The sequence below is a fragment of the Rattus norvegicus genome, chromosome 5 (genome assembly GCF_036323735.1).
Source record: "Rattus norvegicus strain BN/NHsdMcwi chromosome 5, GRCr8, whole genome shotgun sequence".
Taxonomy (NCBI): Eukaryota; Metazoa; Chordata; class Mammalia; order Rodentia; family Muridae; genus Rattus; species Rattus norvegicus.
In genome coordinates, this window is record NC_086023.1 from 126,604,814 (window position 1) to 126,630,768 (window position 25,955).

Genomic DNA, 25,955 nt, shown 5'->3' on the forward strand with positions numbered 1-25,955 from the left:
AACGTGTCTGAAATTGTTTTATTATGTAAGTTCTGTGGCTGAGTCTGTCGGGTCTCTGCATCCTCTTCTCTGGGGACAGCTGGCTCCTGCCACCACACTCAACTGTCATCGATGTAAACCGTGAGGGGAATGTCACAGGATGTTGTCACTCACCCCCACAGACCCACCTCTGACTACGCTGGTCGGCCCACAGTGCTAAAGTAGGGTGCAGAGGCTGTTTCAACTGCTGGACACTGGAAGTCAGCAGTCTCCTCTCAACACGAGACTTTGTTGAGCTTCCAGAAGCATCCTAGTGTGGAGATGGGGTTTTCCTAGGAGGCCCAAACTGCTGCATAACAAATGCTCTCTCCCAGCCTCATTCTGGGACAATAATGAGTTAGGTACCCACGCTCTGGGTTGCGGGGAGTCACCCATGCTCCCCTCTTCCATCCATCTGCTGTCTGGCTCCCAGATTCACATCACCAGCTGACTAGAATGCTTAGAACAATGGATCTCTTGTAACAAAAGATACCTGGCCCCCCTGCTGTCCCATCAGACACTGTGACTTTTGACCATAGGGCTACAGCAAAGATGACCCTCCCTCCCGCCTTCTCCTCTCTCCCAGGCATTCTCCAAGACCCCTGCTCCCCTTCCCATCCTGCCATCCCAAGGTCTCTCTTCCGGCCTTGGGCTCTCTGGATGTTCTTTCCGTGTGGCTTTAAGGAGTCGGATCTGAATTGTAGTCCACAGTTGGACGGCACTTGCCCTTCGTAAAAGGTGTAATCCGTTCCCTGTAAAAAGAGAGAAGGTAAAAGTGGGCACAATCTCTTGCAAGGGAGTGAGCTCCCCACCCATGGCCTCCAGACCTCTTACAGCAAAGGGTCCTTTCTAAGGGAAAGTTCTCTACTTTATACCCGTTTTATCATAGCCAGGCTGTCTTATAAGAGGTCAGAGAAAAACCACAAGAAGGCTAGCTAAACTAGCAGAATCGGTGAGGACCAGCTTCAGCAAGAGACCATGCCTCAACAAGTAAAGCAGAACGTGACCAAGAAGGCACCCTAAGTAAACTTAAGGCTTCTACACACATATAAACACACATGCCAGGCATCCACACACGTGTGCACACGCACGCACGTATGCACGCACACACACATGCACTACTACATTTTATACACATGAGAAACAGACACATAGGGAAAAAAACAGAGCAAGCTGGCTTACTCTCAGTTACTGCCTGTTTTCTCCAACTGTGGCAGGGTCTCCATGAAGACGGAGCTATGGTTGTTTCCTGCTCTTGGCCCTAACCCTCAGTCATGATCTAGAGTGGAGATGCCACAAAACTAGTCAAAGGACGGAGGCAGGAGAGAAGGCTCAGGAGAGAAGGGAGTGAAGAGGCGTCCCGTGCCATCCAGTGGACTTGTGTCTTAGGTCTCTGCTAGAGCCTCTGCTTTCATCTAGATGAGACAGACTCTTGTCTCTGTCCTTCCCAACACCATCTACCTACCTAAAACGCCAGAGAGTCGCTTCTAAGACACCACAATTACTTCCTTTTAAAACCCTTCTGATCACCTTGGAGTAAATATTTACTCCTGTTTGTAAATACAATGTCTAAGAAATAGCTTACGCTAATAATATTGAATGCATTCTCAAAAGATGGGGGCTGTGGAAATGGCTAAGCAGAGAGGATCCACGGGCCAACTCCCTGCAGTCACACCGGGAGGCTCCCCACCACCTATAACCCCAGCCCAGAGAGATCCGAAGCCTCCAGCCTCTGCGGGCATCTGCAGTCATGGGCACATACCCACAAACAGACACAGACAGGTAAGTACAAATGAAAAATAAAAGAAAGAATTCTCCAAGGGTCATGTAAGGAAGTGAGCAACCTGCTCTTCAAGATGAATAAAAAGCTTTGAAAATACTTCAGATAAGAAGGGGAGGGGTGGGGCTGGGGATTTAGCTCAGTGGTAGAGCGCTTACCTAGGAAGCGCAAGGCCCTGGGTTCGGTCCCCAGCTCCGAAAAAAAGAACCAAAAAAAAAAAAAAAAAAAAAAGAAGGGGAGGGGTGGAGTTCAACATGGGCGATGCAAATTCAAACTGTAGTGAAACACAATTAGAACGACAAAAATGCAAACACAAAGGTCTCACATAACAACGATGTGGTGGGGCTGGGAATGTAGCTCAGGGCAGAGTGCTTGTCTAGCACATGCAAGACACAGGTTCTATCCCCGGCATCACCAACAAAGTATGGAAACAAACCCAGGACGTGGATCAAGTAAAGGTCACTGGGGCAATACAAACCGCTCAGCATCACTGAATACTCTGAGAGTGTCTTAGGCCGCTGTATGTGCATTTTACCAAATGACTTACATAACCTATTCTGGGATAGTTACTAAAAGAAATGGAAACCTGGCTATCTAGAGAGCTCTACACAGCTCGCTACAGCAGCTTTACTGAAGACTGAGATGTGAGCAAGGGCAGCCCATGCACTCGCTGATACGCTTTGGCCTCAAAGGAACCAAGCTATCTCTGCAACATGGGTGGCCTCAAAAACACGGGGAAGGTGTGTCCGTGCAGGGTTGATTCGGTTTGAGATGTCGGACATGTTTGTTGCCAGCATGGACACAGTGCATTGGTGCAGGAAGCACAAAGAAACTTTCTTGCTTGTGGTTTCATGACTGTATGCATCTGTCAAACTCAGAAACTGGAAGCTGGGGAGATGGCTCAGTTAGCAAAGCGTCCGCTATGTATACATGACAACTTGGGTTTGCTCTCCAGTGCCCACATGACAAGGTAGGAATATAGCGTATGCTGTAATCCCAGAACAGGGAAGGTGGAGACAAGTAGATCTGGGCTTACTGGTCAGTCAGCCTAGCCTAGTGGGTGAGCTCCAGACTGAAGACAGATCCCACCGCTTAATAAGGTGGACAGCATTCCTGAGAAATGACACCTCAGCCTGTCTTCTAGCTTCCACATGCATAAATACATTAAAATTCTAGGGCCTGGAGGATGACTTAGTGGTTGAAAGCACACACAGTGCCTGGAGTTCAGTTTCTAGCATCCACCTTGAGCAGCTCACAGACACCTTTAACTTCAGCTCCATGGATCAAACACCCTCTTCTGGCCTCTGTGGGCACTGCATTCACACACACAAAATATATGTTTAGATCTTATAAAGTGCATGCCTGAGAAAAAAATGATTTTTATGTAGGTAGATTATCCTATTCCTTTTTTAAGATTTGTTTATTTTATATATGTGAGTACACTGTTGCTGTCTTCGGATACACCAGAAGAAGGCATCAGATCTCATTACAGATGGTTGTGAGCCACCATGTGGTTGCTAGGAATTGAACTCAGGACCTCTGGAAGAGCAGTCAGTGCTCTTAACCATTGAGCCATCTCTCCAGCCCAGATTATACTATTCTAAATCTTACTTTTAAGGCTGGATGTGGTGACACAGACCTTTATTCCTAATATTCAGAAAGCAGAGACAGGTCAATCTCTATGAAGAGTAGGCCAGCTAGAGTTTCTGCTTCCTTTGTGGTTTTGAGTCAGTGTCTTACTATGCAGCCTTGGATGGTCTGGAGCTTGATATGAAGACCTGCTTTACATAGTGAGTTCCAGGTTAGTCAAGGCTACCTGGTGAGACCTTGTCTCAAAAACAAATAAGTAAATAAAAAATATAAACAATTAGAGCTGACCTTTAGGAAAACCTATGACTTCTAACAGAACCAAGTCCAAGACTTCAGCTTGGTGTCTAAGGCCTTTAGTGACCGGCCACCCTGTTCTTGCTGTCACTCACAGCCTCTATACACCATTCCCAGTGACACTCTCCAGTTCATATTAGGCTGAAGGTCAGGGAGGGGGCTCCTAGAGTCCCTCTTTCTGACACCAACACCCCAATCTTTCAGCAAATAGGATATACAAAAGTCCAGGAAGTGTAGGAAAGTGAATAGAGGGGATGGGGTGGAAGTAGACAGGGTGAGAACAAGAAGATGCTGGATTCTTTCTCAGCCTTCCTGAGCCCAAAGAATCCATCCTGGTCTATATTTTAGGAACTCTGGGGAGAGAAGTGGGGGACAGATTACACGGAGAGAGAGAGAGAGAGAGAGAAAATGAGAGAGAGAAGAAGGAGGAGGAGGAGAGGAAAGGGGAGAGGAGGGGAGGGGAGAGAAGAGAGAGAGGAGAGAGGGAGGAGGGAGGGAGGGAGGGAGGGAGGGAGGGAGGGAGGGAGGGAGGGAGGGAGGGAGGGAGGGAGGGGAGGGATTCTAAGTGCTCCCTGCCTCCTCCAGATCTCATGCTATCTTGCAGTGGTGGGGAGTAGGGTATGTTCCCAAAAAGCTAGCGGCTCTGACCTGCTGTCTTCTCTGCTACGCTGTCCCAGGAGCCAGGCCAGTGCCTGCACAGAGTAAGTGCTCCGTGAATTTCTGAGGAGGCATCAACACCACGCACTAACAGTAACTTTGGGAATTCATGCTCTCTTAAAACTTCAGTAGTCTCAACTGAGAAACACTGAAATCAATGCTCAGTTATCTCACAGAGGATGTACTACTGTGGTGGTTAACTTTGTCAACTTGGCATGCTTTAGAATCAGGTAGGAAGTACACTTCTGGGCATGCCTGTGAGGGTAACCCCAGAGATGTTTAACTCATCTTCTGACCCTCCTGAATGTGACCCATCCTCATTAGCTGGGATGCAGGACTGAACACAACAGAGGAAGCAAGCTGGGCACTAGTGTCTTAGGGTTTCATTGCTGTGAAAAGAAACCATGACTCAGGCAACTCTTACAAAGGAAAACATTTCATTGGGGCTGGCTTACAGTTTCAGAGGTTCAGTCCATTATCATCATGATGGGAACCATGACAGTGTGCAGGCAGACATGGTGCTGGAGGAGCCAACAGCTCTACATCTTGATCCACAGGCAGCAGAAAGAGACTGGATTTCACACTGGGCATAGCCTGAGCATAGAAGGCCTCAAAGCCCACCCCCACAGTGACACACTTCCTCCAACAAGGCCACACCTCCTAATAGCGCCACTCCCTATGGGCCAAGCATTCAAACACATGAGTCTATGGAGTCCTATTCAAACCACTCCAACTAGCGTTCCTCTCTCCCTGCTTCCTGATTGGGGACGCAATGCGACCAGGTGCTTCACACTCCTGCTGCCACAGAAGAGCTGTTCCCACAGCCATCTTCTCTACCTTGATGAACTATGCCCACCAACCCAGAGCCACAAGAAATCCTTCCTCCTCAAATTAGTTTGGTTAGGTATCTTCTTACAGTAATGAGAAAAGTAACCATATAAAAACATGTAAATTTAAGGTCTCTGTGTATACTGTAAACATACTTCAAGAATATAAGAATTTAATATTACTTTGAGCACTGAAAATTTATGATCCCAATTTGAGAGGTTTAGATAAATATGCATTTTAACTAAAATGCTGAAAGGACAGTGCGGAAGGAAGTGTTTGGGCAGAAGTGTATTAATGCCTGCCATTTCCTTTGAGATTTATCAAAAATAAAAGATGATTAAGAGGCACAGAAGAGAAGGCTCAGTGGTTGAAAACATACACTGCTCTTGCAGGGGACTTGAGTTTAGCTCCCAGCACCCACATCCAGTAACTCACAACCACTTGCAACTCCATCCAGGAGATCAGACGCCCTCTTCTGGCCTCTCTAGGCACTGCATCCATGTGTACATACCCACACGCAAATATACAAACACACGTAATTTAAATCTTGTATAAAGATGTCTAATAGAGTGGCAGATAGAAGATATAATTAAGCATTAGAGTTAATAATGTGATAATTATGTGTAATAATAATTTTGTTTATAAAAGAGAGTGCAGATACACGAATGTCGTGTTGTGTGTCAAAGGACAGTTTTCCGACAGTGGTTTCTAATCCCACCATGTGAGCTCTAGGGATTGAACTCAGGTCACCAGGATTGGCAATGAGTGCTTTTATCCCATGAGCCAACTGGCTAGGCCGTGGTAACGAAGTCTAAATGATGAATGGGTGGTGTAAAATCCTGTCACCTTTTCTACATGTTCAATTTTTCTCATAATAAAACATTACGCAAAAAAATAAAAGGTGTAAATTTCTGCCAAGTAAGCCCAGAAGCTTCTCAAGTGTTCCTTTCATGGCCTTCTTTAGTCGCTGGCCCATTTCATTAATGAACACATAAATGAGCTCCTCATTTGACAAGTGTTCATGAGTTCCTCCTCTACAAATCAGCAAGGCCCTGGAGCAGGGGAACAGAGACGCTCTGTGAGGAAGCCACAGTACCACGGGGAAGCATGTGCCACCCTGGGGTGTGCAAGAGGCTGAGGATAAAGAGACACTGTCCAGAAAATCAGGGAAGCTTCTGTATTTAGGCAGAGCTGTGACTGACTATACATAGGAGGCTCCCAGATAAACACTAGAACAACCACGTACAGTCAGTGGCCCTAGGACGAGGCCAGGAAGGGAGCTGCCAGGCTGGCACTGGTCCACACGGCCAAAGAGTAGGCCAGCTAGAGTTTCTGCTTCCTTTGTGGTTTTGAGTCAGTGTCTTACTATGCAGCCTTGGATGGTCTGGAGCTTGATATGAAGACCAGGTTGGTCTCAAATTTAGAGAGATACCCCTCCCCGGTGCTGGGATTGAAGGTGCACACCATCACACCCAAACAGAATTTTAAAATCCCAGTTAGGGCTGGGTGTGACAACACATGCCTTTAATCCCAGCACTTGGGGCAGAGGTGGTATCTCTCTGAGTCTGAGGTCAGCCCCAGTCTACACAGTTCCAAGACAGTTAGGGCCAATAGGAAGATTCTGTCTTGAAAACAGAGGTGTCATAGTGGGTCCTCCAGACAAGGCTGCTCAGTCACGGGTTCAAGCCAAGCCATTGACTACATTGGGTGTTCAGTATCCAAGGACAGTCCCTCAGGGTGAACTTTTAAATACAAACCCACACGCTGTATTGACATACCTCAGTGAGTAAGGTCAGTTATTCAGAAGTGGAACTACAGAAACCAAAAAGCAAAATAAGTACATCTGGGGGCTTTCCCAGAACTATGGGCCTTGATGGTGTAGGTCTGTATTTTCAATTTGCAGGTGGTGCTGCCTACATGCTGGGTTCCAAGGCCTCACTGGTATTTCCATTATGGGGACAGTTAAACTAAGGTCTGGGGCCTACTAAGGTCTGGGGATCTGTAACAAAATAAAATAAAATGTCCTAGTCAAAAGATCTAGAAAGGTAACAAGATGGAGATCTGCTGTCCAGTGAACATACATAGAGTACCTACTGTATACACAGTAAAATAAAAAGAAGGCTTTCCCATACTCACAGCAGAGGTTAGAAGCCCAAAAGAAAGCAGGTGAGATTTGGAACTAAGACTAAGAAAAAGTCAGTGGACTCACACACTCCAGGAGGTTCTGCACCTCTGACATATGCTCGTCCTCGCCTGGATTAGAGACAGACGGCATGCTGGGAAAGGGCATGTCTCACCACCCATGGCCTCATTCTGTCTTGACCCAGGAGATGAAATGAAGCACAAGCTCAGAGTCAGAGCCACAGATCCTGTTCCCTGCATTCTCTGCCCTCCTGTGAGATGTGGCAAATCCCCTCAAATCCCTCTTCAAACCATGTATACCCATATAAAGAGACAGGAAAATGGCAGACCAGTCACTGCCACGGCACCTCTGTAACCTGTGACTTTTACACATTTTACAGCCACAAGTCCATGGGACCATAGCCACCACCCTGGAAAATGGCAGACACCAACATCAAAGGGTAGGAAGGATCCAGTGAGAATCCCTCCCCAACACTGTCTCTATTCACTTTTACTGTTTATTCCAGCTGTTTTTAAATTAAAAATAAATTGTATGTTGTTGTCGTCGTTGTTGTTGAGGCCGCTCCCCTACCCCCAGCACAGCTGTAGCCATCTTGTTCCATGCACCCCAGCTATTTCATATTGTTGCCGTAATATGCCTGCCAGTCACTGACACAGAAAAATAGCTTGACTCAGAGCAGGGTCATGCTGACCACATCTCCCGTTATGTTCTGAGTGTTCTGCATGAGGTTTGTTAATCTTAAAACAGTCCACAAAGATTTGCGTAGGACCCATCAAATCAAAGGTCAATATGAACTGTTATGTCTAAAGTATCTTGAGTCAGAGCTGACCACTGGGCATCATTTCCTGCACCTTTGTATGAGCTCATTGTGGTCATTGTAGTTTTCTCCTTTATAAGCCTGTCTTAAGAACAAACTGGCACCACAATTAGGTTCTCGGTTCCTTTTTGTGGGTTTTGTTAGGTTGTGCATTCGATAAACTATTCTTGATTAAATGAAATCAGTATTCATATGGTTTGGGTGGCAATTCCTAAATCCCAACGTGTGTGTGTGTGTGTGTGTGTGTGTGTGTGTGTGTGTGTGTGTGTGTGTACAGTACATGTACATGGCTATAACTGTATGTTGAAGGCAGCAGAAGAAGGTGTCAGATCCCTGGAGCTGGGGCTACAGAAGATTGTGATCTACAAGTCTGACCTCTGCAAGAGCAACAAGTGTTCCTAATTACTAAGCCATCTCTTCAACCCACTTTTTTTTTTTTTTTGGTTCTTTTTATCGGAGCTGGGGACCGAACCCAGGGCCTTGCGCTTCCTAGGCAAGCGCTCTACCACTGAGCTAAATCCCCAAACCCCAACCCACTTTTTTTTAAAAAAATTATTTTGTTTTTAAATTAAGTATAAGTGTGTGTTTGCATGGGGTATGTGCATGTGTCAGTATCCAGAAGAGGGCGTCAGACCACCAGAGCTCGAGTTACAGGTAACTAGTTGTAAGCCCCTGACATGGGTGCTGGGACCAAGACTTGACCCCACTGCGATCGCACCTGCCCTTAACTGCCGAGCCAGGCCTCCAGCAGCTCACTTAAAGCTGAGGGTTTCCTGGGCTTTGCTGCATTTTACAGTTTGTATCTACAGTCTTCATTGTAATTCTTTTCTAAGTAGTTAAAATTTCAAACTCAATTATTCTCTTAAACTTAAGCACTTAAGGGGTATTTGCTTGCTTGTTTGTTTTAAACCGGGTCTAACTATGTGGCCCATGGCTGCCTGAAACTTGCTATGTAATCCAGGCTGGCCGGGAATGTACAGATATCCCCCTGCCTCTTATGGGCTTAGAGACATGTATCAGCACACCCAGCCAGAAGAGGCCTTTCTTGAAAGCAGAAGTCAAGGGATAAGAGAGGGCAGGGGAGGTCAGTGGCATGGTAATACCAGGTATGTGCAAGCTCCCTTACCTAAGACCATTGCTTGTGCACTAACTGAAAGTTTAATTTTTTTTCTTTTCTTTTTTTTCGGAGCTGGGGACCGAACCCAGGGCCTTGTGCTTGCTAGGCAAGCGCTCTACCACTGAGCTAAATCCCCAACCCCCTGAAAGTTTAATTTAAAAAGAAGTTTCTAATTTCTAGGTTCCTGGTTTGGGGAATCATTCTTTTGATGTTAACTTCTTGCCTTATTATATTACATTTAGAAAAATGGACATAAATTTTTCTATGATGACATTTTGGCTTAGACACTTATATTGAGATTTTCCTAGAAAATCAGTTTTTATAAATGTGTCCTTTTTAAAAAATTGATTATCTGTTTTACATATATGAGTACACTGTAGCTGTCCGCAGACACACCAGAAGAGGGCATCAGATCCCATTACAGATGGTTGTGAGCCACCATGTGGTTGCTGGGAATTGAACTCATGATCTCTGGAAGAGCAGTCAGTGCTCTTAACCACGGAGCCATCTCTCCAGCCCTCTTATAAATGTTGCTTAAGTGTCTGAAATGGCAGGGTAAAATTTATCTATCCGAAGCCTCCAAATAATTACTACATGCCCTCGTCTGCCATATTTTCAGACAAATCTCCTGAGAATTCCTGTCATTATTATGAGGGACTTTGTCACGTATTTGGGTATGGGAAAGATCATGGTTACTGGGATTTCTTCATGATTTTGTTTCTCAGGATTAAGTGTTCATCTTGTAGCGGAGTATGGTGGTGCACTCAAGTAATCTCAGCCCGTGGGAGCTTAGAGCTGCACTGGGGGTTCTAGGCCACTCTGGGCTACATAGGCTACATAGCAAGAGCTTGTCAAACACAACAAAAGTATCCATCTTTGGTCTGTTTAATATTTTATCTTCAGTTCCTCTTTGCTGGATGCTGGGATAGACTTCTTGTGTACCGCATAAAGCTTGTCTTTGTCTTGTTTCAAATGTTGATTTCTGTACCAGCAGAGAGCTGAGCACTGTCTGGATTTTGGTATTATTATTTTTATCAAGCATCACCAGCCTCAGAGTCTCTGTGTTTTGTAAAAATAACAATACTAAAGTCCAGACATTACTCAGCTCTCTGCTGGTACAGAAACAACATTTGAGTAACACAAAGACAAGCTTTATGCAGTGCACAGGAAGATCACCCCAGCAGCTCGAAGTTTGGACTATTAGTTTGTCTTTTATTGTTGTTTACATATTGTACCCAGAAATATTTTTATATCCCTCCCACTCCTGAGCCCTTTGCCTTAATTCAATCTTTGTCTGACTAGAGAAGATCCCTTAATATTTTCAGGAGGGATGTGTTTGGGATACATCTTCAATCCTCATGCAGATCTCATATGTCTTGTATGAAAACAAATGATACTTTGACTACAAGAAATGATTTATGATCCGATTCTCTTCTTTGAGAATTGCGTAAATCATGTGTTCTACCATGTATGTTTCAGAAGAGAAACCTAGAATATGCCTGACTGCTTTGATTTGATTGAAGATTAGCTGTCTTGAGCCAATGAGATGGCTCAGAGGGTAAAGACACCGTTAAGTCCAGGGACCCACATGGTCGAAGAGACCGGACTGCTGTCAACTGTAACTAACTACTGACTGTCGTCTGTGACAATATATGTGCCGTGGCACTTGTACACATGGATGTCTATGCATGCACACATGCAAATTAATTAATTAAAAGTTTAAAGAAAGAAAAAGTTAAAAGGGCAACAACAAAGGTAAATGCAAAAGAATTTATATTGTCTTTTGCTAGGCAGTGGTGATACAAGCCTTTAAGCCCACTGACTGCTCTTCCAGAGGTCCTGAGTTCAAATCCCAGCAACCACATAGTGGCTCACAACCATCTGTAATGGGATCTGATGCCCCTCTTCTGGTGTGTCTGAGGACAACTACAGTGTACTCACATACATAAAATAAATAAATAAATCTTTAAAAAAAAGAAATTATACCATACTTCACATGAACTCCACCCTCCCCCCATAAGCTCATATATTTGAATATTTGGTCCACAGTTGGTGGAACTATTCAGGAAGGAGTAAGAGGTGTGGTCTAGCTGGAGGAGGTGTGTCTCTTGGGCCTGGCTTTGAATTTTCAAAGCCTACACCATCAACAGTTAGCTCTCTGCCTCATGTTTCTCATGCTTGTGGATAAGATGTGAGCTCTCAACTTTTGCTCCAGAGCCTTGCCTACTGACCTGCTGCCAAGTTCCCCATTGTACAGGTCAGGGACTCTTAACCCAGTGGAACTTTGCGCCTCCAAACTAATTTTATATTATAATTTCTTTTATAAGTTTCCTGGGGCTGGAGAGATGGCTCAGCGGTTAAGAGCACTGACTGCTCTTCCAGAGGCCCTGAGTTCAAATCTCAGCAACCACATGGTGGCTCACAACCATCTGTAATGGGATCTGATGCCCTCTTCTGGTGTGTCTAGTGTACTCATAGGCATAAATAAATCTTTTAAAAGAAATGTTGCCCTGGTCCTGGCGTTTTGTCATGGCAGTAGAAAAGTAACTTAACACAATGCATTAGCCTCTTTCTCTCCTGGAAATGCACTGAAATAAAAGTAAAGGAATGAGTCTTCTTAAAGCTAACTCTGGCCAGAGCTGAAGTTCACTGTTCCTTGTACATTGGCCTTAGTCTTTCTCTAAAGCTTCCCTTCCAGCATGTGGCTGACCTGCGTGCCAGCTTAACTCAAACGGCATGGAGTTTTCCCCCCCACTGGAGCTCCCCCCTATGAGTCTATAATAAACGTTTCTCTAAAAATAAAACAAGACTCTTAGACCATAGACCCATGCGAGCAAACAGATGGAAGAATCATTTGCAAAAGTGTCCTCTGTAAGTGGGAACGTGGGTGGGAGACCGGCACCAGGGCAGGTCCACGAGTCTAAGCCCCACGGCAGTAGAGGGTAAAGCTAAGGAATCTCCTGCTGGGAAAGACTAAAGAGCTGGCAGCATTCGGGGCCACTGAAAATGGGATGAAGTTGAAAGTGCAAACAGGAACAGCATCGGCCTCCCTGCCCCCCCTCAGCAGCCGGAGAGGTGCCTGGAGCACGCTGGCACGTGTGATTTTATACAGTTTCTTTTCTGGGTGCTGTGAGAACGTGCCTGGCAAGAGCAACACAAGGAAGGAAGGACTTACGGTGACCCAGAGTTCGTGCGTCACCATCACAGGGAGAAGATGGTAGTAAGAGCAGCTTCTGTGGCAGCAGGAGTGTGCGGCGGGCGCCTGCTCACACTGTTTCCCCGGTCAGGACACAGAGATGAGTGCTGGCTCTCGGCCTGCTGAAGACTGGAGATTTATTCTTGGAAACTGGGGTTCCCTGCTCACAGGGACACCAGCTGAATGCTCTGTCTCGATATCTAGACGTCTATCTTTTCCTTCGTTCACCCGTTCATTCAGTGGCAAGATCTTGAAGTGCAATTAGGTTGTAATTAGCTCACTAAGTAGCCTAAGATGACCTTGAACTTGTGGTCCTCCTGCCTCAGCCTTCTCACTGCTGGCACGCACAAGCATGCACAGTCCATGTATACCATATTGGTTTTGTTGTTCTTTTAAAAATTTGTTTTTACTTTACGTGTACGAGAGCCTTGCCTACATGTCTGTGTACTGTGTGCGTGCCTGGTGCCCAGGAAATCCAGAAGACAGTGTTGGATTCCATGGGTGTGGGAAACAAAACCAGGTCCTCTGCAAGAGCAGCAAATGCTCTTAACGGCTGAGACCTCTCTGCAGTCCAGTGAACACCGTGGTGTAAAATTCCAATTGAATGGCAATTGAATCATTGACTGATGTTCTAGCCTCTTCCCCTTCTCCTACATGGAAGAGATTGGGCAGCCAGGCCGAGTTGCCCAACAAAGCTTTCTCAGGCCTAGGCCAAGAACACAGATCTAGACAGTGACACTAGAAGACACCCCAACAAGAGCACTAATACTTGTTCTTCTGTGGCACCACCAACTATCAGAGAGTACAGAGGGATCTCCTGAGGGACAGACATGCCAAGGTGGGGTTAACCAGACAGTGTGGGAAGTCACCTACAGACAACAACAATGAACAAAAGAGAGTGGGTAAAAAGAGAGACTGCGTCTAACAGATTCATCCTCACACTTGTCCAGGATGAGAAAACACTGCTTCCAGGAAACAAGAGCACGCTGCTGCCAACAGAAACACCGAGAAAACAAAAACATGGAGGGTAAAGTAGGAAGGCAAAATTGACATTTCCACCCACCCGAAAGCGGAAGAAGCCGAAGCAAGCTTTGAAAACGGCCGGGTGATGGAGGTGCACAATGGCTTTGGGATCTCTCACACCTCCTGGCCTCCCTCCTGTTGGGGCACAGCCTGCTGTCCCAGGAGCCCAGATGGGGCCAGGGCTTCCTGAGCAACACCATAGCTCCCCAGAGAGAAACTTCTCAGAGATGTGACCCCCACAGGGACCCTTTAAGTAGCATTCACCAGCACTAATTAAGTTACACATCATGTCCCTGTAGGCTATCAATTATTCCCCTTTTACAGACTGGAAAACTGAGGATTGGGAGAAAAGCCAGGGAGTCCTGGTTAGAGATGGCCCTGAAAAAAAAAGAACTCTTAAGTTGTGTTCTCTATCTCAAGAGCCCTTGTCCTGCTCATTTAAAGGTTTTGTTTGTTTGCTTGCTTTTTGCTATAAAAATAATCTATATCCCAGTACTCGGGAGACAGATGCAGAAGGATCGGCTGTTCAAATCACTCTCAGCTACATACAGAGTTTGAGACTAACTCCGCTTCGTGAAACCTTATCTCAAAACAACAACAAAAACAAGTAAAAAGCACATACAAAAGTTTCGATAGAAATCAAACAATTCAGAAACAAACTAAGTTTGTGGTGAAAGGTGAACCCATAGCCTTTCTCCCTGACGTAACTATGCTCAGGTTAGCCTAAGCAGTGAAGTGGCTCTGCAGAAGGCACTTGCCACATATGCGTGTGTACTCACACCCGCATCCCTACATGCATGTGCATGCTTGTGCACTCACCCCCAGACCCCACGTACACACACATGTGCACTCACACACACTTACACATGCATGCACTCATACCCAGACCCCACATGCATACACACACAAACAGAGCCCTCTGAGCACCCAGGCATGACCCTTCCTAAATCTTCCCAAGGGCCTGGCATGGGAGAATAGTCACCGACCTAGAGGAGGAAGATCTGGCTTCTAGTCCTTACTCTGCTGCTCACCAGCTGTGTGACTTCAGGCAACATATCTCCTTGCTTCCCTCTCTGGTCTTGGTTCAATATGTGTAATATAAGACTGAACACCTTGGCCAGAAAGGGGAGAAGTGTTAGTGTACCTTAATGACATGTGACAGGCTGGAGAGATGGCTTAACTGATGTTGTCTAAGCTCCGCCCCCAAATCAAACTTCCCCAGAAGAGAAGGAGGGGAGCTTCCAGATGACAGAAGCACTCTCAGTGCCTGGCACAACACTTGAGAACAGACCACAGTGTGGCACATCACCATGAAGATCCTGGATACCAGGGACAAAGATGGTCCGGGAAGCTTCCAGAAAGAAATATGCAGCTCACAAGCACCAGCCAGAGTGACATCACAGTTTAAAACCAAGCTTGGAGTTAGGAAGTGTACAAATCTTCAAGGAAAATGAATCCTAATTTGGTTATTTCCAACCAGACTGAACCAGCCGAGAAGGCAAGAGAAGGGAATGGCATTTTCTCATATGTAATCTATTCAAATCCTTACTTCCCACTACCCTGTCTCAAGAACTCCCAAATAACGGATTAAGGAAGAGGAAGATACAAGACTATTTTTATACAAATAAAACTATCTTAAAATTGCATTCAAAAACTACAGATGGCTCAGCCGTTAAAGGGCTTGCTTGCCAGAAAAGCATGGGGACCAGAGTTTGGATCCCCACAATCCCATGTAAACACGGAGTGGGTGTGGCAGCCCACCTCTGATTCTCACCTAGGGAAGTGGAGACCACAGATCCCCCAGAGCGAGGTTGCCAGCAAGAATAATCAGTGAGCTCTGGGTTTGACTGACAGGCCCTGCCTCGACGAATAAGGTGGAAGAACGCTCACGAACAAATATCAACCTTAGCCCTCCACATTTGTGGTCACACACACACACGCGAAACGCATGCGTGAATAAACCATCTGGTCTCCAGCCTGGGTCCTCACAATGCTCACTCCATAATTTTCCAGAGAGAAAAAACTCGATTCTAAAGTGCACGTTCCCTCAAATATAAGCTTGTTTAGCATAAAAATTGTACTTTAGCCAATGGCTTCTTACGTCAATAAAATACGGCAGTAGCTGATATCTGCAACCTCTTCGTAGTTTGTGGTGGGGCTTTCGTGCTTAGGCTTCACGGTGTCCTGAAATGACTTTTGCCAACCCTTGAGCAATACCAAGAACCTGAGGTCCTGGGAGATGTAGGTACCTAGAGCTCGCACGGTGCTGGACTGAACGAGTCATCTTTGTCTTCTCTTCCTTGCTTTTCAACTGATCACCCATTTGTATGGGCCAGCCACTCGCTTGATAGCTGACAGACAGGAAGCTCAAGGGAGAGCATCATGTCCCTCTTCACACAGCCAGTAAGAGGCCGAACCAAGATCTAAACTGAGTATCTCCAGGCTGTCTGTGGAGTGGTTAGCATGGGAGCTAAGCAAGCCTCTTCTCCAGGCCACCAAAGAATCCTCCTGCCTCCTCTTAGCCCCGCCCAGACCTCCAGCTATACTCACTGCAGGAGTTTGTCTCGGTTTAGGTCGTGCAGGTAGCGCTTGGGTTCACTCATGAACAGAGAGCGGTATCTCTGCCTCCGGTCTATTTTCTCCATCAGTGTGGTGTTGAGATAGCGGCCTACCCCGACTGGGTTCTGTGGCAGGGAGAAGAGAGACCTCAGGATGGTTAGTGAGCCTGGCCCTCAGGCTTTCTATCCCTCTGTTGGGCCCCTGACACCACCACCACGCCAGCTGTTAGGAATCAAATCGTGTCACCCACTCCACCCAAAAATGTACTGAAGTGCTAACACGGTGCTTCCCACTGTGACCTTTACTGGGGAACTATGATGAGTATAATGGGATGAGATGAGGCTATGGCAGAGCACGGGGAACCCCGGTCTAATACAACTCGTGTGCTTATAAGAAAAAGGCGCTCAGTGGGGGAGATGGTCATATGCAGAGGCAGAGATTAGAGTGGCACGGTCATAAGCTGGCAAAGCCGAGGGTCTCTGGCCACCACCAAAAGCTGTAAAGAGGCAAGGAAGGATTCTCTACCATCCGCTTCATAGGGAGCGTGGACTCGTCTTCTGCCATCCAGAGCTGTAAGAATACAGCTTCATTCACTAAACCAGCTGGTTTGTGGTCCTTTGTAGGCTGCCCTGGCCACCCTACCCATGTGTCTGACATAAGAGAGGCTCAGGAACAAGACAAGATGACAAAATAAAGTCACAACAGAGCACAGGCAAGGGCGTCCTACCATCAGAGTCTGGGATTTTGTCCAGTAGGCATGTCCAGGGAGCCTTCCTGCCCTTCCTTAGGAACTGGCCCTACCATAGCCCTTCCCCTTCGCATAGCTGGCTGTGAGAACTAGTTTTAATTGTCAACTAGACACAGCCTAGAACCATCTAGAAAGAGAGTCTCAACAAGAGATTTTCTGGATCAGGCTGGCCTCTGGGTGTGGCCATGGTGGGGTGGTCTTCATTTTATTAGTTGATGTGGGACAATCCAGCTGGCCGGTATCATTCTGGGTTTGGGTCCTGGATTGGATGAGAGCAGAGCACAAGCTCTCCGTGCATGTGATGGAATAGCTGTTTTAAACCCTGCATGCAATCTTAGCTTCCCTGAGATGGTGGACTGCAATCTGGATCCATGAGCTAAAATAAACTTTTCCCTCCAAGCTGCTCTGTGTCAGGACGTTTCTATGACAGTGACGGAAATGAACCTACCTTGGGCACTGGCCCTGGGACAGCATCATGGCCATCTGCCTCCAGTCTAATCTCCAGCATTTTACCTGAGATGTCTGGAGCTCACATGTTGGGGTGCAGACTGAGGCAGGGAGCAGGATAATAATGCAAAGGCAGGTAAATTACAAGCAAAGTGTGTCTCAGAGAGACTATTATGGACATGAAGCATTTGGTTTAAATATAGTTTGGATATGAAAACTCGGTCCCCAGCTGATGGTTCAGTTTAGCTGTGGATTGAAACTTCTGAGAACCAGAATCAAAATAAAATTACTCCTCCTCTCAGTTGACTTTTTTCAAGGATTTTTTTTCCACAATGGCAAAAAAAGAAAAAAAAAAAAGTCTGTGATTGTCACAGACAAAGTAGAGGAGGTGTAAGCTGATTGTGTGATTCATGGAATTGCTCACTTAGGACTTGTGTATGGTTGTAAGGTTGCGGCAGGTGGATCTCGGTCTTGTAGACAAGGCCAGCCTGGTCTACAGAATGAGTTCCAGGACAGCCAGGGCTACACAGAGAACTCCTGTCTTGAAAAACCAACACAAACAACAACGAAGTGTTCACAAATGCTAGGACTAGCCTGTTCCGGTAGAACATTACCAAGGATGTCATCACACACCTGGGGATAATGAAAAAGAGCCGGGACGGGAAAGGGACGAAAGACCTGTTCATTCAGGCAGAAGAAAATGGGCTAACATCTCTGATCTCGAAGCCCCAGGACTGAGAGAAGGGAGAAGCTTTCCCCAGGGAGGGTAAGAAGATGAGAGAGCGTGCAGTGGAGCCTCGTAGCTCCTTGATTCTCCAAGTGTTGTCTCTGTGATAATCAGTTTCAACTGTCAACAGCCTAGAGCCAGCCACACAGGAGGAGAAGCTCAAGGAGGAACTGTCTAAAGTGGGTCAGCATGTGTGCATGTCTGCGGAGTATATTGTTTTGTTTACATTAATTGAGGTGGGTGGGCTCACCCATTGTCAGTGTCACCTTTCCATGTTTGGGTCGTAGACCATGTAAAGTATAGAGTGGGAGGGGGCTGGACGCAAACACGCATCCATGTGCCAATTAGTTCATTCCTTTCTGCTCTTGACTGTGGCTGCAGTGTGACTAGCTCCTTCTGGTTCCTGCCTTGACTTCCCTGCAATGATGGACTGTCACCTGGGATTATAAGCCAAAAATACCCTTCCCCTTTAAAGGTAAAACTCCTTCCCCTTTAAAGGTTAAAAAAAAAAAATCCTTCCCCTTTAAAGGTAAAACCCTTCCTCTTTAAAGCTAAAAAAAAAACCTTTCCCCTTTAAAGGTAAAAACCCTTTCCCTTTATAGGTAAAAAACTCCTTCCCCTTTAAAGGTAAAAATTCCTTCCCCTTTAAAGGTAAAAATTCCTTCCCCTTTAAAGGTAAAACCCCTTTCCCCTTTAAAGGTAAAACCCCTTTCCCCTTTAAAGGTAAAACCCCCTTCCCCTTTAAAGGTGCCTTTGTCAGGGTTATTTGATCACAGCAATGGGGAAGGAAACTTGTTAGAAATGTAATGTCCAGCCCTCCTCCCCAAGGCATACTGAATCAGAAGCCCTGGTATGTGGTCCATTGACTAGCTAGCCTTTAAGAAGCCCTGCTCAAGTTGGAGACCTAGAAAACAGGAACCTAGGAAAGCAAGTGGATGAAAGAGAGAGATAGCCTTGGGCCCAAGGAGCATCCGTGCCAGGGCCACAAAGCGTTAGGGCTGTCTGTAGAGGCAGGATCGAGTCTCCTGCCTACCACCAGGCTTCCCCAACCCAGACCCACTCACCCAGGTTCCCAAAAGCATCTGGCAGGCCTTTAGGCCTGACCGCTTGGAGGCCAGGAGGAACGGTGGCCGGTTGACATGTTTCTGTTCTGTCTCATGAGGAAGCCAAGAACCAGGGCCAGCTACATTCTAAGAATAAAGAGGGAAGACTGATGAGGCCTAGCAATCTCAGCCCAGGCTGGGCAACTGAAGATTAACAGCAGCTGACCTCACCTGTCCAGTACTACTGCACATGTCATCAAAGGGAAGGGAAGTGTCCCATACCACCCACTCTACATACCCCCAACCAGACGCCTCTTTACAGGTTCCCAGGGGCCCAGAGAAGTGCAGCCTGGGACTAAGGCATACTGGCCCTGGAGTCAGAGAGCTGAGCCCTATATAGAATCTTCTGAGTACCAGGGGGCCCAGTGAACCCCTTTTAATCTGCGGCCCAGTTTCCCTTTAAATACAAGTGATGACCTCTCTTGGGAGGGGGACGGCAGTGGTTAGCAGGCGGTCAGACTGTCCATACTCTTTGCCTCCCTACTTCATTTCTTCCCATGGCATTTGTGGCAGGCCCTGCTGGGTTGTGGGGATGGTGGTGACAAAAGCCAAGAGCCACTCAAAGAACTAGTCACTGTCTCCCAGAGAGGACTGCCATGAGGCCGGCAGAGCCTGGTCCCTCCCTGGGAAGATCAGGTAGGCAAACTTGAGGATAAACACCTATCACAACCTCTCCTCTCCAGCCTTTTTGGCCCACTCTCCACATCTGTATGACCAGAGGAGGAAGAGCAGGAAGAAAGACTCATTGGCTGGGATTTCCTGGTGGCCTGGCTCAGCTATGGGTTCTACGAGGACAATCCTAATCATGGTTGTAAGTGCTGGCTACAATAACAGGCCAGGTGTGGGAAGAGAGGCTCAGAAAGTGACTAACAGTACAAGGCCAGACTGGCCACCAGCTGGTCCCTAAGACAGCTTCCCCCTACCTGACCACTGCACCCACCTCCCTCATCCCCTGACCACTGCACACCACCTCCCTCAACCTCCCTGACCACTGCACCCTGCCTCCCTCACCCCCCTGACCACTGAACCCTGCCTCCCTACTGGAACTATGTGCCAGAAGAGAAAACAAACACTGACCACATCTTTGGGGCACTGACTAAGGGTTGTCCAGTAAATTCTCTCTGTAGGGTGTTTCGGATCCCGGGGATATTTTGAGAAACCCCCTTGTTTCTTCTTGTGTGGTGCGTTCAGTTCATCCACAAAGCTCTTGAAACTCGTCAATTCCCTGGGCTTCTTTTTCTGAGGAACAGGAAGAGAGAAAAAACTGCTGAGGAGGATCACAGGTTCACGAGCCCTCACAGGAAATCAAATGTATGATGGGGCACCTTGATGAACAGAGGCGCCCAGGCCCTGCCTGGTGGAAGGAGAGCGCTGACTCCTGCGAGCTCTCCTCTGTCCTCCACAAACACACCACGAAACAACCCTGCACACCCCAATAAGAAAAAGAATATAAATTTTAAGAGCTTTATAGTGGGGAGAATCTGTATGTAGTGTCGGATGCAGAAACTCCTGTGTTTGTCTCTCAGCTCTTCTGAGAACCTAAAATCGCTCTTTAAAAAAAAATAAAATCTGTAACAAAAAAGTTCAAGCGAAGAGGTTCAGCCCTGATACCAACAATGGGGAGGGGGTCCCAGGGCCTCTGCTGTGCTGGGCAGTGGCCTTAGTGGCAGGCAGGAGACCCTAGGATCAGTCATAGGACAGCGACTACCCAGTAGCTCCCACCTCAGCCACCTTCTCCCCAGCGTTCACAATGCTCTCCCACTAAAGCCGCAGCTTTTTTTTTTTTTTTTTTTTTTTGGTTCTTTTTTTTCGGAGCTGGGAATCGAACCCAGGGCCTTGCGCTTCCTAGGTAAGCGCTCTACCACTGAGCTAAATCCCCAGCCCCAAAACCGCAGCTTTTATTCCACTGATTGCACTTTTCTTTCCCCGAGACTGGAAATTCCACACGGTCCATTTCCCTGCACCTAGACTGTGAACTGGACTGATCCCTCTCATGCAGTGACTCGGTGTTGTCCAAACAAGTCTGGACACACACTTGGTCCCCACAGCCACAGGCAGGAAGAGAGCAACGCTGAGAAAGCCACAGAATCCTGTAAAGGATTTTAACGGGATGAGAACGAGTCTGGTAAGCTAAATTTCTTGCCCAGTCTCCTCTCCCACCTCCCTTCCAATTTAGGGCTCCATTACCCAGGGTATGGCCATCAACACAGCTGAGTCCATGAAGCTGGGAAATGTTTACAGCCAGACACTGCACCTGTACCCTTGGGGTCCCCGTAGGCCCCGTGGTGCATGTTGGGCCACCTGTGTATCAGTACAGTTCATGTTACTGCAGAGAGAAATAGCCACAGAGTCCGATGTCCAAACCGTGGCTCTGACCCATCACCGTCTGTGTGACCGACCTCAGGTTCCTCACCTAACAAAGGGAACCACATCCCACCCTGGCGGGGGCACAGAGTACACCCCCTCTCCAGCAGCCCTTGGCACACAGGGCTGCATTCCTGTGGCTAATCACCGATTAGCCTGCCGGGACTTAGACCTCCCCCCACCCAGGCACATACCTGAACTGAATAATGCCCATAGGGCACAGGACTGCTCCTCTCGCCAGAGAAAATGTCGTAGGGGCCACGAGTACCGGTGGACTTTTCCACAAAGGTCTCAATATCGCTTTTGATGGTATAGGTTCCAGGTCCCAGGCCACTGCCCTAGAGACAAAAGTGGTAAGGTTGCCTGAAGGGGAGTGGCCAAGGTGAGGTTTCAGCCTCCCTACCCCTGAGGTCTTCCCATAGGACTATGCAAGATGAGGTTGCTGAGGGGGTACCTGATGAGACAAGGGTGGTGGCTTGCTGGACAATCTACACATAAGGCCGTCGGAGTGTGAGCGGTTCCAGGAATTCTTCTCCAGCTGTGTGTAGGGGTTCCCCTTCTCCCCATAATTTCCAGGGCCGGGATAATAATTCTGCAGGGCAGGAGATGGAAACACAGAGTCTATCAGTCTCCGTCTTTGTGCTGGTTCAGCTAAAGAAGGGACGTCTGGGGTTTCATATCTCAAGAGGGGAAACAAGGTCTTCGGGTTGAGCGTGTTACCTACCCCACCACACAGCATCACCCGTGAACCTCCTCCACTGCTCACTGCTTCAACTCCAAGTCCAGCTAGCTACACTTCTGACCCAGCACCTCTGACTCAGCACTTCTGACTCAGCACCTCTGACTCAGTACCTCTGACTCAGCACTTCTGACTCAGCACCTCCTATTCAGCCTGGTCTCCCTGATCATACTTGCTTACAATGATTTCTTCCATCCCTCACATGCCTTTTCTACCCTCTGGTTTGTCAATCACAACCCCACTAAGATCCCCAGACACCATCTCTCCTGAGACCCACCTTCCTCCCCGGCTGTTCCGCCACAGCCTCTGTAGATCTACTCTTTACAACTACAACTCTGACTGACTTCCTCACTATACTGTGAACAGGTTGGGAAGAATGAGCACCGGAATCCTAGGTTGGGACCCTGGCTCTGCTACTTCCTAGCTGGGGGAACTCGGGCCTCAGAGCATCATGGTCCACGGGACTCCACCAAGATATCAGTACTTTCCTTCAAGGAATAGTGGTAGAGTTGAATGTCTGCAAAGCCCAGGGGCCAGCACTTGGTAGGTCCCATCACACAAATCAGGGTGAGGTGACAGGAAATCTTGAGGTCAGAAGAACTGTGGCTAAGAGCCTGAACCCAAAGTTGGTCTTTGAAGTACCGTGAGCATAGCTAACCTGTGGTGTGGAGAGGTGGGTGTTGTCTTGGCCCGATTTCTGTGGCTGATGTGCCTATGCCCCTTTTAGCCACATGGGGGCACTGCTGTCCCATAGATAATGCAATCCTCCGCCTCTCTGGGTCTTGCAACCAGACCTTTGGGGAGCCAGACCCTGGCAGAGGGGGTGGGGCCAGTGCTAGGAAAATCAGGCCACTGTGAGGATCAGATCTGTCCCCCAAAGAATGAAAATGGGTCTTGCTTCCTTCCATGGCTCAGAAGTCATGAGTCCCCTTTGCTCTCGACCTGCAGATCTTGTTCCAGTGAGGCCTTCCCAGACTGCTCGCTGTAATTCACCCCCACAGCACTCTCCTTCCCTGTGCCATTTCCCCTCAAACTCTGAAGAGATATGCATTTCCTTCTTCATGCTGAGGTGTGTGTCACTAAGATGCCGGCTCTTAGGCTTGTCACTGCCAGACACCCAGCTCCCTCAAAGCCTAGCTCAGTACACAGCTTTCTGTTGCTGCTTAATTGTTATTTCCTGGTGGGCTAACTAAATGAATGTTTGTTGGCTTTCTAATAGACTCTAGGTTTCCCCTGAAACATAGAGATGAACCACACTCATCCCTTCTCAGTCACTGGGCTCAAGGCTGAGACACAGGAGAGCAGAAGAGTCAACAAGAAAGCCAGGAAGGCTTGGCCAAACCTAGGGAGGAGACAGGTTCAGAGAAGGGTGCCTTTCAAACTATCCAAGAGGCAGCAGCCTTCCCTCAAAGGACAGAGGGTGGAAGAGACAAGATCACATACCCCGATGAGTCCTCGGAAGCGAGTCTCCCCAGAGCTGAGCAGACCCCGTTTGCTCTGTGGTTTCTTCTGCAGCTCAGTCAAGAAGTCTTTGATGTTGTAGGAGCCAGGCCCCCGTTTGTTCGCCTGCCCCCAAAGAAAAGAAGGCAGGATGAAAAAGGAACCTGGGGAAGGTCCAGCCCAAAGGTGATGGTGTTCCCCAAGAGGAGGCTATATCCACTAGGACTCTGGAGGAATAGCCATGTGGACAGGAAACCTCGCTCCTGGAGGTAGGGAAGGGTATGACCCGGAGTTCACCTGCTGCTCTCTTTCCTTCTTGATGGCCTGGAAATGGAAGTGGGGAAGTTGGGTCAGCCGGCTGGCTTCTTGGGCCCGGGCCCATCCTGCGCCCAACTTCTGTTCCAGGAACTTCTTGCTGAAGCAGGTCTCCTTCGAGTTATAGGTTCCAGGTCCTATGTGGGACTAAGAGCAGGCTCTGAGCTGAGTCAGCCATAACCACCTACTCCTGACCCCTGCATGTGCAAGTCACCCCTGGCCTAGGAATGGAACTAAACTCTTCCCCAGCCCGACACCCAGGGACTTAGCACTCAAGATGGAGTCCTGATCAACTCTGTGACTGGCCTTGTTCTACTTCAGGGAAATACAGAACAGAGTCAGGCCGATGGGTGAGCTGTGAACGAAGAAGCTTGCGGCCCTTAAACTCCTAGGTTTTTACCACAGTCCTGAGTTTCTCAACATATCTGAAGTGGTGCATGAGCCAAGCTTGGGTTGGAGCATGCATGGGTGTACAGGGGAGAGACACAGACAACCTGACAGGAAGCAGGCTCACCAGTTCCACGGAATGATGCCTGGAGTATGGGGCCTCAGTGAAGGTGCTGAATTTCTTCTGGTTGGGATGGACAGCAGAGACATCAAACCTAAGGGAGGTATACAGTCAAGTGAGGGCCCATCTGATCCTGACTGGGGCAGCCTTGGGAGACAGGCAGTTGGTGTCCCAGGACAGATGACTTTGAAGCTGACCCATGAAAGTCACTTTGGGTCTGCTTCATCATTTTGAGGGTTCCAGAGGTGCTCTGCCTCCACACCCTATGCTCTGTTTCTCCTCACAGCTTCATCCTCTTCAATTCTTACCATTATCCTTCCCACCTCTAAGTAGACAGATAGATGCTACACCACATGGTGGATACTTCATACACTCTTCCATATACGTTTAACTATATATAGGGCTATTAGCCAGACCACCACACGACCTCAGCTCCTAGAACCATGTGTGGCACTTAGTAGGTCATTCATATGCAATTGTATTACAAAATAGGACATAAAAAATACGACAGTTGGGCATAATGGTGCACACCTTTAATTCTAGCACTTGGGAGGCAGAGACAGGTGGATCTCTATGACTTTGAGGCCAGCCTGGTCTACAGAGTGGGTTTCAACACAGCTAGGGTTATGTAGAAAGACTGTCTCGAAAGAAGAGAAAGAGAGAGAGAGAGAGAGAGAGAGAGAGAGAGAGAGAGAGGGAGGGAGGGAGGGAGGGAGGGAGGGAGAGAGAGAGAGAGAGAGAGAGAGAGAGAGAGAGGACATCTGGGCTGCTGCAAACTTACTCAGAACTTTTTAGCTAAGTTTCATGGGATGGACAGACCGTGTGGCCTCTCTGAATACTTTACATTGGATGGTTTGGAAATAGTTTGCAAGAACTTACTACAGAAATGGAACAGAAAACAAAAGAACTTGGAGACTTTAATCCCACCCAGTTCATAGAGAGCAACGGTGTGAGTTCAATGCCAGCCAGGACTACATAGGAAAAGGGGAAAAGGGGGAGAGGAGGAGGAGGAGGAGGAGGAGGAGGAGGAGGAGGAGGAGGAGGAGGAGGAGGAGGAGGAGGAGGAGGAGGAGGAGGACGACGACGACTACGACGACTACGACGACTACGACGACGACGACGACGACGACGACAATGAAGGAGGAGGAAGGAGAATAGAGGAGGAAGGAGGAGGAGGAGGAAGGAGGAGGAGGAAGAAGAAAGAGAGGAAGTGAGCAGTGGGGGATGGGCGAACCAGCCCTCTTCCCTTCCTCCCCCTGCTCCAGCCCTCTGGGTTAGCCTTCCTTGTGGAGGCAGATGCGCTGGTAGGGCCCATGGGAACTCCCTTGGATCCTGGGTGCCAGGCCAGGTAGCAGTTGGGCCCCACCTGTGGCTCTGCACCCCAAAGGGCGCCCCTTTGAACCACTTGCGGATGGTAGACATTCTGTTGTGCAGGGGGCGCCGTGGGTGCGAGGTCTCACTGAGCCTAGCCTCCAGCCTGCCCCCACCCCCGCGCAACAACCCCTTGACACTGCGCGCTGCCAAGGCAACCCGCAACCAGGG

At 47.9% G+C, this 25,955-nt stretch overlaps 1 protein-coding gene across 2 annotated transcripts; it reads right to left on the reverse strand.

The window, feature by feature from the left end:
* On the reverse strand, positions 1-25,879 carry Cimap2 (ciliary microtubule associated protein 2). Of its 2 annotated transcripts, none has more exons than NM_001109262.2 (10): positions 25,780-25,879; positions 24,420-24,507; positions 23,888-24,052; positions 23,594-23,716; positions 21,866-22,003; positions 21,606-21,749; positions 20,125-20,286; positions 19,009-19,134; positions 16,014-16,147; positions 1-770 (listed from the first exon to the last, which is right to left on the reverse strand). In NM_001109262.2, exons 1-10 carry the CDS (start codon positions 25,833-25,835, stop codon positions 698-700), a joined length of 1,209 nt encoding a protein of 402 aa, NP_001102732.1. In that variant the 5' UTR covers positions 25,836-25,879; the 3' UTR covers positions 1-697. The 2 variants fall into 2 exon arrangements, with proteins under 2 accessions (NP_001102732.1, XP_038966509.1); XM_039110581.2 differs by having other exon boundaries at positions 476-770; positions 23,888-24,042; positions 25,780-25,819.
* Positions 25,880-25,955: the final 76 nt, after the last annotated feature.